Genomic DNA, 14970 nt, shown 5'->3' on the forward strand with positions numbered 1-14970 from the left:
CCTGGCTCATTCTCTCTCTCTCTCTCTCAAATAAATAAAATCTTAAAAAAAAAAATTAGTATCCTTTTGAAATGTAGTCAGGAGTATATACAGCACTAAAATTCAATACCATGACTTCTCAAATCTATACCAACACAGAAAATCCCTTCCTGATGGCACGAGACCCATCACCATTGCAATGTGACTACAGAATCCTGAATTCACAAGTAGACTGACCGCTAGAGTTCCCAAATAAGGACACACAGAGAACTCCTCCACCTTGGAGTCTCTGCCCAGTTGTAGCGGAGTGACACTTAGTGAGCCCTTACTTTGAGCCAGGCACTATCGTATGACCTAAAACCAGTTACAAATTCAACCCTGACCCCAGGTCCCACCTCCAGGCTGTCTCTTAAACCATGAATTTCGGTATCTTTCTTGTGTGTGTGACTGCTGTTTTGGCTCTTTTGGATGAATCCATGATAGAATTAGATTCTTCTTCTGGGAGTTGAAACAATTCAGTCCTCACTTGTTAACAAAACAGCAAATGGTAATCGTTAATGTAGTTGTCTCTACCCACAGGCAGGGTTTAACCTTTGGAAGACTGGACTTAAAGGTGACAGTGATCAGAATGCGAAAACATTTGAGACTCACAGTATACCTTGTATACAGGCGACTTGGTAACTGGCCTTAAATCCAAGGATTTTGTTGTAGTTCACAGTATATAGTACAGAGAGCATCCTCTTGTATGAGGGAAATAGCATACAAATCTCACCATGACTTTAAACTTTCCTGATAATTGGCTCTTTAAATTCCCTTCTCAAGAAATCGAGGATGTGGAGTACCTGGGTGGCTCAGTGGGTTAAGCCTCGGCCTTCGGCTCAGGTCATGATCTCAGGGTCCTGGGATTGAGCCCTGCATCAGGCTCCCTGCTCAGCGGGAAGCCTGCTCCCCACCCCCCCAACCCTGCCTGCCTCTCTCCCTACTTGTGATCTGTCTCTCTCTGTCAAATAAATAAATAAAATCTTTTAAAAAAAGAAAAAAAACTGAGGATACTATTTTTCACTTAAAACGCTTTATTTTCACAGTTTTCTTAATCTAATCTCTGTTTTGGTCAAGACCAGCATGTTATACTCAAATACATTTTTTAATTTGTTTTTTTTTTTAATTTTTTAAAATTTATTAACATATAGTATGTTATTTGCTTCAGGGGTACAGGTCCGTGAATCACCAGTCTTACACAATTCACAGCACTCACCATAGCACACAACCTTCCCCAATGTCCATCACGCAGTTATCCTATCTCTACCCCCCCAGCCCCCCCAGAAACCCTCATCTTATTTCCTGAGATTAAGAGTCTGTTATGGTTTGTCTCCCTCCCTGGTCCCATCTTGTTTCATTTTTTTCCCTTCCTTCCCCTGATGGCCCTGTATCTCAAATTCCTCATATCAGAGAGATCATATGATAATTGTCTTTCTGTGATTGACTTATTTCGCTTAGCATAATACCCTCTAGTTCCATCCATATCTTCGCAAATGGCAAGATTTCATTTCTTTGATGGCTGCATAGTATTCCATTGTGTATATATACCACATCTTCTTTATCCATTCATCTGTTGATGGACATCCAGGCTCTTTCCATAGTTTGGCTACTGTGGACATTGCTGCTATAAACATTCAGGTGCACATGCCCCTTCAGATCACTACATTTGTATCTTTAGGGTAAATACCCAGTAGTGTGATTGCTGGGTCATAGGGTAGCTCTATTTTCTTTTTTTTTTTTCTTAAGATTTTATTTATTTATGAGAGAGAGAGAGAGTGAGCGAGCACAGGCAGACAGAATGGCAGGCAGAGGCAGAGGGAGAAGCAGGCTCCCTGCAGAGCAAGGAGCCCGATGTGGGACTCGATCCCAGGACGCTGGGATCATGACCTGAGCCGAAGGCAGCTGCTTAACCAACTGAGCCACCCAGGCGTCCCGGGTAGCTCTATTTTCAACTTTTTGAGAAAACTCCATGCTGTTTTCCAGAGTGACCCAGCTTGCATCCCCAACAACAGTGTAGGAGGGTTTCCCTTTCTCTGCATCCTCACCAATATCTGTTGTTTCCTGATTGGTTAATTTTAGCCATTCTGACTGGTGTGAGGTGATATCTCACTGTGGTTTTGATTTGGATTTCCCTGATGCCGAGTGATGTGGAGCACTTTTTCATGTGTCTGTTGGCCATCTGGATGTCTTCTTTGCAGAAATGTCTGTTCGTGTCCTCTGCCCATTTCTTGATTGGATTATTGGTTCTTTGGGTGTTGAGTTTGATAAGTTCTTTATAGATTTTTTAATGGAATTTCACAAAAAGACATTTCTCAATTCAGAAACCTGAGGCGCTGCATTTTCCCAAGTCCCCAGATAAATCTTCATCCTGTGTTTAATGTAACTGTTCAGTAACTCAGGGGTGCATAGGCTTTAAAGGTTGACGAACCAGCCCTGCTGGGGGTAGTTAGGAGCCTGGACTTCAGGGCAGACGTCCCGGTTTCCGGTCCGGCTCTGTCACTTGGTTGGTCCATGACCTCGGGCAAACACCTAGAGCTTGCTTTGCCTTGGTTTCCTCAACCATAACATGGGAGCAATAAATGCACCTACCTGAGGGGGATGGGAGAACGGAATGAAGAAATAGATACGTCTCATTTAAACAGTCCCTGGTACCTGAACTATGCTCTGAAAACCGTTGCCATCCTTGTCCCTCCTGCCAGGTGCATTGCTTGGAAGGGAAACGGTTTTATTTGCCAAGATTCCAATCACTAAAAGGAAAGTGGAATCATTCCTGAATTCCTACTGCCTGTCAAGCCCGGTGGGGCATGCTTTCACATTTTCATACAAATGCTAACAAGGTGGACTCATGTGCACCCCACAATTCTGTACCCTTACTGTGTATCCGACCTAGGGTGGGATTCTGATGCAACACACGCAGGGGGAGGATCTGGAAGGAGAACAAAGGTAAGGAAGGCACAAAGTAAAGCTTGAGGTGTGCATTTAAGTAAAACAAAACCCTAAATCGCAAAGTCTTATCACAATGCGAGTTTATGTCTTGCTCCTTGAAGTGGCAGGTAGGGATAGGGGGAATCTGATGTCACTATTTAGAAACCCAGCCCAGGAGAGGGTCAGCTGCTTAATTGTGGGACTGTCCTCCCAGAGATCTGCAGGTAGGGGAGAAGCCAGTGCTGGGTCTCCAGACACACATACACACACACACACACACACACACACACACACACACACCCCTCTGCCCTTGGCCAAAACCCATCATGTGACCACACCCACTGCAAGAGAGTCTGGGAGTGTGCCTAGGAGGAAGGGGAAAGGGGAAGCTGGTTTGGCAAATAGCTAACTGCTTCATCCATGGGGTCTAAATGGGCAGGTGCAGGAGGATGCAGCTGCAAAAGATTAGATAATTAGAATTTAAAAACAAAAGAAAGAGCCTGATGGAAAGAGTAAGGGAAAGAAAAGGGGTGCAGGAAACCAGGCATAGGGCTCCTTAAGGCAAGTGGTGGTATGAGCAGCAAGGAGAACATTGTTAAATGAAGCATTTAATATAAGAAAATAATTGCCCGGTTTCTGAATTTTGCCAAAAAGGGAACTCGGTCTTAGAAAAGCAGAAGTTGTAGCTATCTGTTTTCAAATTTTCTTCAAGAGCCACCTGCATGTCAGGAGGTAGCTGCCCCTGCAGCTCCTTGATCAAGAAGGGAAGATGGTTATTTTTTTCGTTTCTTTTCAGTATGTCAGAATTCATTGTTTATGCACTGAAAAGAAATTTAAAAAATTAAATATAAAAAAAAAGGGAAGATGGTAATCAAATTGGGAAATGTCCCCAGCTCCCTGCATAAAAAATGCCCATTGTCTTCCTTGTCTCTAGCTTTCTGTTTAAATGAGCTAGACAGTTCAGTCCCCCTTCCTGTGAGACTAGAAGCCACACTGTCTGGGAGTGTCAACTGTATTGTCACAATGAGGAAGGTGAGCTTATTCTCGGCAACAACGATGTCCAAAGACCATGTCCTGCTGTGGCCATTTGCACATGATTGATGTACTGTATCCAACCTTTCATCACGATACAGAATAAGGGGGGAAAGTTGACCAGCTATACTGTGTAGTTATGTTTTATTTTGCCTACCCCCTATTCCTTCTTCTGAATATTTTAAAGTACTTCTTAAGTATGTTTTGCGGTAATTTTACGGAAATTTGCACAGACAATCCTGTTTTTCCTTCATCTGTTCTTTCCTTCAACAAATACTTGTTGTGGATCTTCCCTGTACCAGATTGGGTTCTCCTGGTCAGTATTCCTTGAATGGAAAAGAATTTAGTTAGCAAAGGAAGAGTATATTTGTCTTTTCTGTAGTTTTTGGGAAATGGAGACCGCAACTTCACCCTATGGGTAACTTTTCTAATCTTAATGAGCTCTGCCCACCACTCTGCTTAATGTGTAGAACAGTTCACTAGGAAAACCCAAGTGTCTGTCCTACCTTTAGTATTACTACTAATGGGAATCCTCACCTGATTGTGTAGAAGAATGGGAAATAATAAAAAGAGATTAAATAGTTCTCATAATCCTGACTCCCAGAAATGGTCCTCTACACTTAGCTCTTTGGTGGTATCACAAGTAACTCAGATCATACCGTGTATGCTCTGAAATATGCTTTTTCCCTCCTCCAATGTTCTAATGTGGGAGAATTAGGATTATTTCTCCAGATAATGTGAATGACTGTAGAATATTTTAAGGACTGATTATAAATCACCTAAATCATTCTCTTACATGATACTGAGTTCATTTGTAAGTTTCGCCAATGTCACTGTGGACAGATTTTTATATGTGTTCATGATTCTGTTCTTAAAGGAAATTTCTGTAAGTTGATACATCAGTTTTCATATTTTTAAAACATCTGCCAAATTTCCTTTCAGGAACGTAATTCCAGCTAGCTGTGTGTGAGTGCCCCCTTTTTTGCAACAGTGCTTACTTTTTAAAAAAATATATTTATTATGGGACTATAATTGACACAGTGGTCTATTAGTTTTAGGTATACAATGTTTATTCCATTACTATTACTTAGTGCTCACCATGATAAATGTAGTTGCCATACATCATAATTACAGTTTTACTATATTCCCTGTGCTATACTTTCATCTCCATGACTTATGTTGTAGCCAGAAGTTTGTTCCTCTGTATCCACATCACCTATTTCATCCATTCCCCCCCCCTCATCCCTACTTCCCCTCTGGCAACCATCAATTTGTTCTCTGTATTTAAAAGTCTGGTTTTTGTTTGTTTCTTTTGTTTTTTAGATTCCTCACGTAAGTGAAATCATGTGGTATTTTGTCTTTCTCAGTCTGACTCATTTTATTTAGCATCCTACTCTTGAAGTCCATCCCTGTTGCTGCAAATGGCAAGATTTCATTCTTTTTGATGGCTCAGTAATCTTCTATTGTGCATGTACTCCGCTACTTTGTCCATTCCTGTCTTGAATGCCACTTGACTTGCTTCCATATTTGCCTATCGTAAATAAAGCTGCAGTACAGAGAGGGGTGCATGATCTTCAAATTAGTGTTCTCGTTTTCTTGGGGCAAATACTCAGCAGTTGAATTACGGGATTGGATGCTATTTTATTTTGAACTTTTTGAGGAACCTCCACACTTTTCTAGTGACTGCACCAGCTTGCATTCCCACCAACAGTGCATGGGGACTCCCATTTTTCCACATTCTCACCAACACTATTTATTGTCTTTTTGATACTAGCCATTCTGACAGGTGTGAGGTGGCATCTTAATTGTGGTTTTATTTGTGTTTTTTCCCAATGATGAGTGATGCTGAGCAGCTTTCCATGTGTCTGTTGGGCATCTGGATGTCGTCTTTGGGGAAAAATATCTATTCAGGTCCTTTATCCATTTTTAATTAGATTATTTGTGTGGACTTTTTTTAATGTGATTTGTATAACTTCTTTGTATATTTTGGATACTAGTATCTTATTGGATATGACATTTGCAAACATATTCTCCCATTCAGTATGTTGCCTTTTAGTTTCATCTGTTTCCTTTGTTGTGTAAAAGCCTTTTTTTTTTTTTTTTGGTGTAGTCAAAACTAAATATCATTGCCTGCATTTAATTTAAACCTGAGAGTCATGGCTTATGAAATATTTAAACAAGTCTTTCTAAAAGTAACTTCTGCTCATGAGGATAACGTTAGTGCACGATATTGTGAAATATATTACGGCCTGATTGTGGCCAGCCATGTCTTCAGCTGACTTTACTTCTTACTACGGAATTTGTTTAATAGTTTACAATTGAGGTGGTTGCTTGCTACTGACCTTCCAATGTAATTTTACATCCACTAATATCGAGAGACTGTGTCACGTTATTTTAATTAATAACTCATGGGCAAAAAAAAAAATCCATTTGTGAAAACTGTGTATTAAGTACTTAAGTTAAAAAGAGAATTGTATGAGGCAGACTTTCTTGAACTCCAGCTCCACCAAATACGACCAAGTCTGGCCGGAAATAAAGTCATGTTCTCCTTATTTTATAACTTTTTTTGGCAACCCCTCCAAACCCAAAACCCCTCCAAACCCAAAAACAAACAAAATAAAACAACAACAACAACAACAACAAAGCCTTCTCTGTTGTGGACAGACTAGTAATCTTTTGAGACAAATTGTGTCTCAAGCATCTTGTCTGCAACTTTCATCACCACCTAATTTGGCAACTATTGTTGAAAATGGAGAGTTTTTATTTTATTTCTTTCTAGGATAACAAAATACAGGATCAGAAAAGCTTTCTTCAATATCAACACTCTAACTGTGGTGAATTATTGGCCCTTAACATGGTCACATTTTTATTTTCATAGCTTCACAATTTGGCTCACATGGCTTCTTCTGTCTCCAGTGTCTATCTTTTTCTACTTTGTGAACTCCTTCTCATCCTTCAGGACTGACATGTGGTAGACGTGGCCTGTGGCACCTGATCCTACACACTCCTCCTTGCTGAACTCCCAGTGTGTCTATCCAAGGTGGACTGCATGTAGTTGGCAGTTGTTAAGTTTTAACATCACCGTAGCAAGGGGTGCCTGGGTGGCTCAGTCAGGGAAGTGTCTGCCTTCAGCTCAGGTCATGACCCCGGGGCCCTTGGATTGAATCCCACATCATTCACACTATAAATAAATAAATAAAATCTTAAAAAAAAAAAATCAGGGTAGCTGAGTTAGCCAGCTGGACCAGAGGAGGACCCCTAATTAAAGCTAAGACAGTCAGAACCTAGTACAGGGATCTCAGAGTCTCTGAGAGACAAAGCTTTTTGCTGTGCTGACCTGAGCTGAAAGGTCATTTACAGTGGGGATGGAAGTTATGTCACCATGACCAGTCATAGGCATGGGCAAATTACAGTAGGGTAGAAATCATCAGCAAGCTAATGAAACCAGTCTGCAGAACGGTTTCCATACTGAACTTTTTTTTTTTTTTAATGAGCTGTGTCATTCCAACCCGTGTCTCTTTTTTACCTTCCCTGGTTTAAATGGTTTCTCTTCTTTGAAGTAAAAAGACCTTAAGAAGATGGTTGATATACCACTGTGTTCCTGAAGCTTTTTATGAGTACCCACAGGCTAACTTAATTACTTTTAAATCTATTTCAGGTATGAATATATCTAGTATATAAATTTCAGTTATTATATATAATATATAAAATACAGTATCCTATAATAAAATATATATATTTTTAAAAGATTTTATTTATTTATTTGACACAGAGACAGCAGGGGGAGTGGGAGAAGGAAGGGAAAGTAAGGGAAAATAAGCAGGGGGAGTGGGAGAGGGAGAAGCAGGCTTCTCACTGAGCAGGGAGCCCAGTGCAGGACTCGATAGCAGAACCCTGGGATCATGACCTGAGCCAAAGGCAGATGCTAAATACTAACCCAGGTGCTAACCTATAATATATAGGTTTTATTGTCTCATAGTAGAGACTTAAAATTAGAGTGCTTACCATGAGCTAGACATAATGTTAAATATTCTTAAAATGCATGCATTATCCTCACACCTACACTCTGAAGTTGGAATTCTCTCCGTATCATCAAGGAAGCGATAGATCTTCTTTGTCCAATACCATACAGCTGGAAACCAAGGAATCCCTGATTCTATCCAACTTCATTTGACTCCAAAAACTGTGTTTCTAACCACTGTCCTGAACCACTTCTCAGCCCGAATTGTTTGTTCTCTCCCTTGCTAAACTGTTAGCTCCTGGAGGCTAGAGAGAGTGCTGTGTATATATTTTAAAATGTCAGCATAGTGCCCACCAAGCAATGAAGACTTGATGCATGTTTTTTGAGATAAAATTCTCTATCATTACCTGTATTGTCATCTCATAGTTATGATATAATTGACTACTTCTAAGCAGTTGTCATTAGGACAAACATAAAGGCCCATGCGTACAAACATTTGCACAGTCAGGAAATGTTTAAATTATATACGCTTTCTGCAGTGTAGAGATAAATAATAAATTTATTTTATATGTTGGTACTATACTCAGATTAGTATTTTCAAAGTAATGAAAATTGTAATCCAGAACTCAGGGGAACACATTTTATAAGCCAAATGGTAACACTGTCCATTTCTCTTCAAAACTATTTTAAGGGGCACCTGGGTGGCTTAGTTGGTTAAGCATCTGTCTTTGGCTCTGGTCATGATCCTGGGTTCCTGGGATCGAACCCCCCCATGGTCTCGTTGCTCAGCAGGGAGTCTGCTTCTCCTCCCTCTGCCAGCCACTCTGACTGCTGTGCTCACTCTCTCTCAAATAAATGTTGAAAAAAAAAACTATTTAAAAAAAGTTGGTAGCATGATAAAGTTAGATAATATAGCTAGTTTAAAAATGAAGGAAAAGTTAATGATTTCACCCAGAGTTTTCATAAGTGGCCCTAACTGCTAATTGGATGATGCAATTAGAAATACTGAAACTTGGGGCCTCTGGCTGGCTCAGTCAGTGGAACACGTGACTTTTGATCTCAGGGTCGTGAGTTTGAGCTCCATGTTGGGTGCAGAAATAACTTAAATAAATATATAAATAAACCTTAAAATACTGAAACTAATAAAATTTGTCATTGCATAATTACATTACTAATCTCATGATTTAATTAGTATGATTTGATTGACCATGGGAAAATCCATAAAGGAGTTTGAGCTGAATTATGAATAATCCTAGTGAGGCTGCATATTTGTGGTTTTTCTATTAAACAATACATCCCCATTCTCACTCCTACCAATAAAGTTCAGGTTAAACAAAATGTGAAAATTAAACTCTTATAGTAAAACAAGAAAAGAAAAAGGATGGGGAAAAGACTTGCTTGGGATTTTATTTAATAATTATTTTAAATTCAAAGGAATTAGAGCAAGTCTACCTTTCACTGAATGCCAGAGATTACTGTGAAATTGTTAGGATAAGCCTGTATTTCCCTCTTCCTCCTTTGATACAACTTAGTCAGAGTTTAATCATGACTAGATCAGCGATAAGCAGACCTCCTGACATTTTGCCCAAGCCACCCTTTGTGAGTAGCTACAAAAGCATGCTTTATTTCAGATTTCACTTCAAAAATTAGTCATTAGTTTTTAAAAAGATTTTATTCATTTGAGAGAGAGATAGAGAGAGTACAAGTGGGGAGGAGAGGGAGAAGCAGGCTCTGCACTGAGCTCAATTCCAGGACCCTGAGATCATGACGTGAGCCGAAGACAGACACTGAACGAACTGAGCCACCCAGGCGCCCCCCAAACTAGTTATTATTTATCCTTCCAACTATACCAGCACAAGTACACAAAATTCCTTGCTTGTGGCATAATATGTGTTCAAGTAAAAACACTGGAAACAATTAAAATGTCTCCATGATGACTCCAAATAAATTATGGTATAGCCATCCCAAAGTCCTACACACTTAATGCAATCATTAAGGGAACGAGGCACCTCTCCATGTACATGTAGAATGGTGTGGAAGACACAAAAAGAGCAAGATGCAGGGACACGTGTAGAGTATGTTTCCCTTTGATAAAATAGCCTGTGAATGCATTCCAAGTTCATGTATTTTCCATTCAGATTGTTTGAAGGTGAAATCATGAAGACACTTAAGCACCACCATCGAAAAGGTACAAGATTCCTCAAATGATCCTCTTTTGAATTTGTATTGTATCTGCCTTACTAGGTAATGAAGTATCTACAGTTTTCTTGATACTCTTTGCACATTTATAAATGTGCAGAATTTCTTTTTGATGGAAATCCCCTTCCTAACTCCTCCCTTGATAGGAAGAAGTGTCCCTGCTTGGTTGGTTTCTCCTTCTCCCAGCCCCGTCACAAGATGGGGAGCAGCAGGAAAGGAACATTGCTGAGGTGGGCAGAGACGGAGGGTCTCTGACTGCAGTTGGCTCCTCGAGAGAGGAAGCGATCTCCTCACCAAGGTCCTTCAAATGATTGCTCCTTTTCCCTCTTAAAACAGACACCCTTCTTTCTTCTGGAAGAAAGGGTTTCCTGTTCCCTTACTCTATTGTGCTTTATTGGAGATGGCAGGCCTTCGATTTGGCAAGTCAGCAAACGAACACATGTAGAAAAAGAGAGTTTCTCCAGGGTGAGGAGGCTGAAACTTGCAGACAAAAGGCAAGAGAACAAGCGACATCCAAGCGACATCCTGCCAGACTCCTTGTCAGGGAAGAACCAACCAAACCTTGTGTCTCCTTGGCTGAGCCCCTTGAAATTGAACCACTTCCTGGAAGACAAAAACAGCAAACGCTCTCGGACATCTGTGTTATTGAAGGAAACCCTGTGGACAGTTGATCAGTCCTTGTCCTTTGGAGTGCCTTAAACCCAGTATTTTGTGATTCCAATACAGACTTTGAAAATATTAGGGAGTAAGTGGAAGTTGGGACTGCATGTGTCCCCCTTCCCTAGTCTCATATTTACCAATGCCTAAACTGGCCAATGAAAATACAAAGCCACTTTAGGTCTCATTTCTGGTTTTTTGTTTGTTTGTTTTTTGTTTTTTTTTAGCAATTTATCTCTACCCTACTTCTAATCAACAGGTTTAAGAAAAATGAAAAGGGAAATACTCACCTTACTTAGTAAGGGAAGGAAATAAAGGTATGAGAGAGGATTTGCAATTTTTATTTAATTATCTTAAAATCAAAGTAATTAGGACAAGTCTTCCTGGCATGAAATAGTAGTTGATCCTTCAAACTGAGTAATTTGGTACAAAATCTGCATGTATTTCTCAACTGTATTTATACACACTTACACACACACACACACACACCCTTTGTGCTAACCATCCAGTACTTTGCTCTGGTATTTTGTGGGAAATTTCTTTTATTGTTCAAGAGTTATTAGCCATTTGGGTAGGTATTAATTTATTTGAAGCTACTTTTGAAAGTAGTAATGTAAGATTCAATCTCATGATTGCACTTTGATTATGTGAGTTTGTCAGTGGAGAACATATTTCTTTAAAATTACTCTAGAATTGACCTACACTGGCTTACATTTAGACAGTATCTTCCTCTGATTTTCTTGAAACAGTCACCTTTCTGTCCCTTTAAAATACATACACACACAAACACACACCCCTCTAAGAGCACAATGCCAAAATTTATCTATACTTGTAAAATTTTGTGGTATTAAATGTTAAATTTTATTTCAAGGGCTAGATTAAATATAATCTAAGCACTGAGATAGAACATTTCAGAAAATAAGCTAGTATTTCCATGATCAAGTTTAGATACCTATCATTTGTCATTCCAAAAGCTCCTTGTGTTCTAGAGTCTAGAATTAAAGGGAAAAGGGTGTAAGCATTTAGGAAGTATAAGCTGAAATTATTTATTTCAATTCAATATAGAATATTAGAGTCAAGATAATAATCAATGTGTACAAAAATTTACATAACAAGAAAAACAATAGACAATGCAGCACCTTTAGAAAAATAATTAAGTTTTGTTGCATTTACAGGTAAGTGCCACACTGAGAATTTACAACACAGTAATTTACTGCAATCAATGACAGGGTTGTTCCATAAAGAAACAAAGCTCTTACACTCCAGATTTTCAGAAGGTATTATTGGAATGCTTAATCAGAACCACAGAATTTGTACATCCTTTAGGATTGAGCTGACAAAAGTCACACAAAGTTTCATAGCATCTATTATAGAAAAGGAGTCCACAGTGTTTGGATGGCTGGCTTAGTGTCTCTGACAGGTGTGGAGTCTGGAAGAGTTACTGGCTTGGTGGTGATCCTTCTGTATCCGGCAAGACAGACCCTCTCCACAGTAACAACGCTGGAATATCTCCAGCCCGTGGGAGCCTTTTCTCCTGTGCTTGGTGCACACTTGCCCTTCTTTTAGGACCGGTTTACAGATCTTGGACCAGAAGTGTCTAGCACAACACAGCCCCGTGGCACAGTCCGAAGAGCGGAGACAGACGGAACCTTCTTGTCCTGGAAAGGAGGAGACAGCAGGAAGAGTACACGGTTACTGCCCAGGCTGCATTATTTCATGAAGAAAATCCCAAAGACACTCCCGATGTGCTAACCAAGAATGCATGGTAAGGTCCTTTACCTTTGGTATGATACAGTTTTGAAGAAAGCGTCGTTCTTCGAGAATATCCATCCACGGTGCTGTGATCATTACCAGCACTTTCGAGAATGGTTTCTTCAATTTCCCCTCGATGGAAATGATTGGGATCAGAAGGCATACATATTCCTAAGGAAGCAGGAGATAGCAGGAACACATTACAGCCTGCCGGTAACCACCAACAGCCTTGACCGTGACAGTCTGCTATGCCTGCACCACCTTGAGATGCCTCACTGTGGTGACATTATTTTAAACACAAGCCAAACTGCCTCCCTAGTGTTAATGCAAAACTCCCCAGACAGACAGAAGCATCAATGCGTACACTGTGCAGTCACAGGCAACATCCCCAATATAGCTACTTAAAATACTTTCCTACCAACTGTGGCAGTGGCAGTGAGACTTCTGCCCATGTTAATACCACCCTTGGGGGAAGAATAAAACTAGTCACTTAAAAAATTGTTCTTAAAAATAACTTCTCTGCCCTCGGTGCTATATGGGTACTGGCAGACCAAGTTAAGCAAAGGCAACACCAGCTGGCTGGAAGATTACAATCTCACCCACCAGTTACTTCACTGTATAATTTCTATATTACAGAGACTGAGTTAGTTCTGCCCCGAGTATTACTGGGTCCTAAAGAGGGTCGCCACCCTTGAGCTTATTTCTGGAGATTTCTTTGGCTGCCTGTGCCTACCTCTTTGAGACATTAAATTTTAGTGGATCTGTGGTCGGGGGTGGAGAACTTATTTTAAGGTAGCAGGAGGTGGGGGCGGGGGGGGGGCTGGATTCAGAGGGCAGGCTGGGTATCAAGATCTCCCTTAAGGGGGGCCAGCACAGACAGATAAATCACTGTCTTCTGGCTGACCCCAGTTTTAACGGGGATCAGGAAAGGGAGGCCAGCATGGTAGAGCCATGGGAGACACTGTAAGAAAAACAGAGATGGCAGCTAAGACCAGTGCTGGTTTCCTTGGGCTCTCTGTACAGTTTCACCTTCCTCCCCATCTTTCTCCATTGATGTCACGTGTTCAGGGGAGGGTTCACTCTGCCGCAAGCCCTCCTGTTAAGCAGGCCAAGGGCACGGGGGGAAATAAGGCGCTCCACGACCTCCAAGATGAAATACTCGCAACGTTTCTGGGGAAACTTGCCGGCTGAGCACCCATTCGCAGGTGGCGCCACAGGGTTCCCAAAGCTGGGAGCGGTTTCCTCCCGTCCGCAGAAGGCCAAATGCGGGACGCTTGGGGTTAGGGAGCGACAGGACTCACCGTTTTTGCAGTAATTCCCGGGGCAGCACATAGCGTGGCGCATGCAGCGTTTTCGGCGCTTCCTGCAGGCGAGGCAGATTTGCGCGCCCGCGCCCCCTCCGCGGGTGGGGCTGGCGCAGTACTCCTCCGTGCTGCACTCCTCGTCCTCCGCGCATGGGTAGGGCTGCGGGGAGGGGCCGGGCAGAGGGTGAGGCACCTGCGCCTCCCGGTCCCCAGGCTCCCGCACGCGGACGCTCATCTCTGGCCCTCTGCGCACACCTCTCTGAAGCTGTTGTGCGCAAGGCACCCGGACGCAGACTTCCCGAATGAGTCCCGAACTGCGCACAGTTAATAAGTTCTCCGTGCTCCTCCCCACCTGAGACCCCCTTAGAGGTCACAGCGTCCCCGGCTCCCCGAGCCCGTGCTCACCTGGTAGTTGTCAATGGTCTGGTACTTGTTGCCGCCCTCGTACGGGATCCCTGGGGCCGCGCTGACTGCGGAGCCCGGGTGTCCCGCAGCGCCGCCCAGCGCCGGGGGCAGGTTCTTGATGGCGTTGGAATTGACGAGAACCGAGTTCAAGGTGGCGCTCACTCCGAGCTGGAGGTGACCGCAGAGGGCGGCCGCTACCAGCGCGGCCAAGACCCGGGCGGCTCCCACTGCGCCCAGGGCCGTCATCGCAGAAGCTGTCCGGGGAAGGCCCCGAGAGAAGGCTGGAATGTCCCTGTGCAAAGGGGTCTCTGGAAGCCGCGCCGGCACGGCTGCAGTCCCGGCTCCGAGCGCCTCCCGCGGTCCCCGAGTCTCCACCGCAGGCGCAGCTCTGCGCCGCCACCGCCGTGGCGGCTGCCTTTATACCACCGGCTCCGAGCATCCCGGCCCCTCGGGGGAGACAACAAAGCGGGGATGGGATTTCAAAGCGCTGGGAGGGGCTGGAGGGTGTGTGTGTACTCGGGGGTGGGGGGGTGCTTGGCCCTCCCCACCCGCCCTTCCTGGCGCGGCCGGTCCCCTGGCGAAGCTCCCTTCGGGGCGCGAGTGTCGCGGAGCGCGAGCGCGGACGGCGTCTACAGAGGCTCGCGGAGGGAGGAACCCGGCCACCCGCGCCCGCCCCCTGCATCGGGGATTGCGCTCCCGGGCTCGGAAGTACTTTTC

The 14970-nt window shown here is 42.9% G+C and overlaps 1 protein-coding gene across 1 annotated transcript; it reads right to left on the reverse strand.

Annotated features, from left to right (window-relative positions):
* Positions 1 to 11673: 11673 nt before the first annotated feature.
* DKK1 (dickkopf WNT signaling pathway inhibitor 1) lies at positions 11674 to 14650 on the reverse strand. Its single transcript, XM_032882999.1, has 4 exons — positions 14254 to 14650; positions 13846 to 14008; positions 12572 to 12715; positions 11674 to 12450 (listed from the first exon to the last, which is right to left on the reverse strand). The coding sequence occupies exons 1-4, from the start codon at positions 14497 to 14499 to the stop codon at positions 12197 to 12199; spliced, it is 807 nt and encodes a 268-aa protein (XP_032738890.1). The 5' UTR covers positions 14500 to 14650; the 3' UTR covers positions 11674 to 12196.
* Between the last annotated feature and the right edge of the window lie 320 nt (positions 14651 to 14970).

This window comes from Lontra canadensis, unplaced genomic scaffold (genome assembly GCF_010015895.1).
Source record: "Lontra canadensis isolate GAN:19392208 unplaced genomic scaffold, GSC_riverotter_1.0 scaffold85, whole genome shotgun sequence".
NCBI lineage: Eukaryota > Metazoa > Chordata > Mammalia > Carnivora > Mustelidae > Lontra > Lontra canadensis.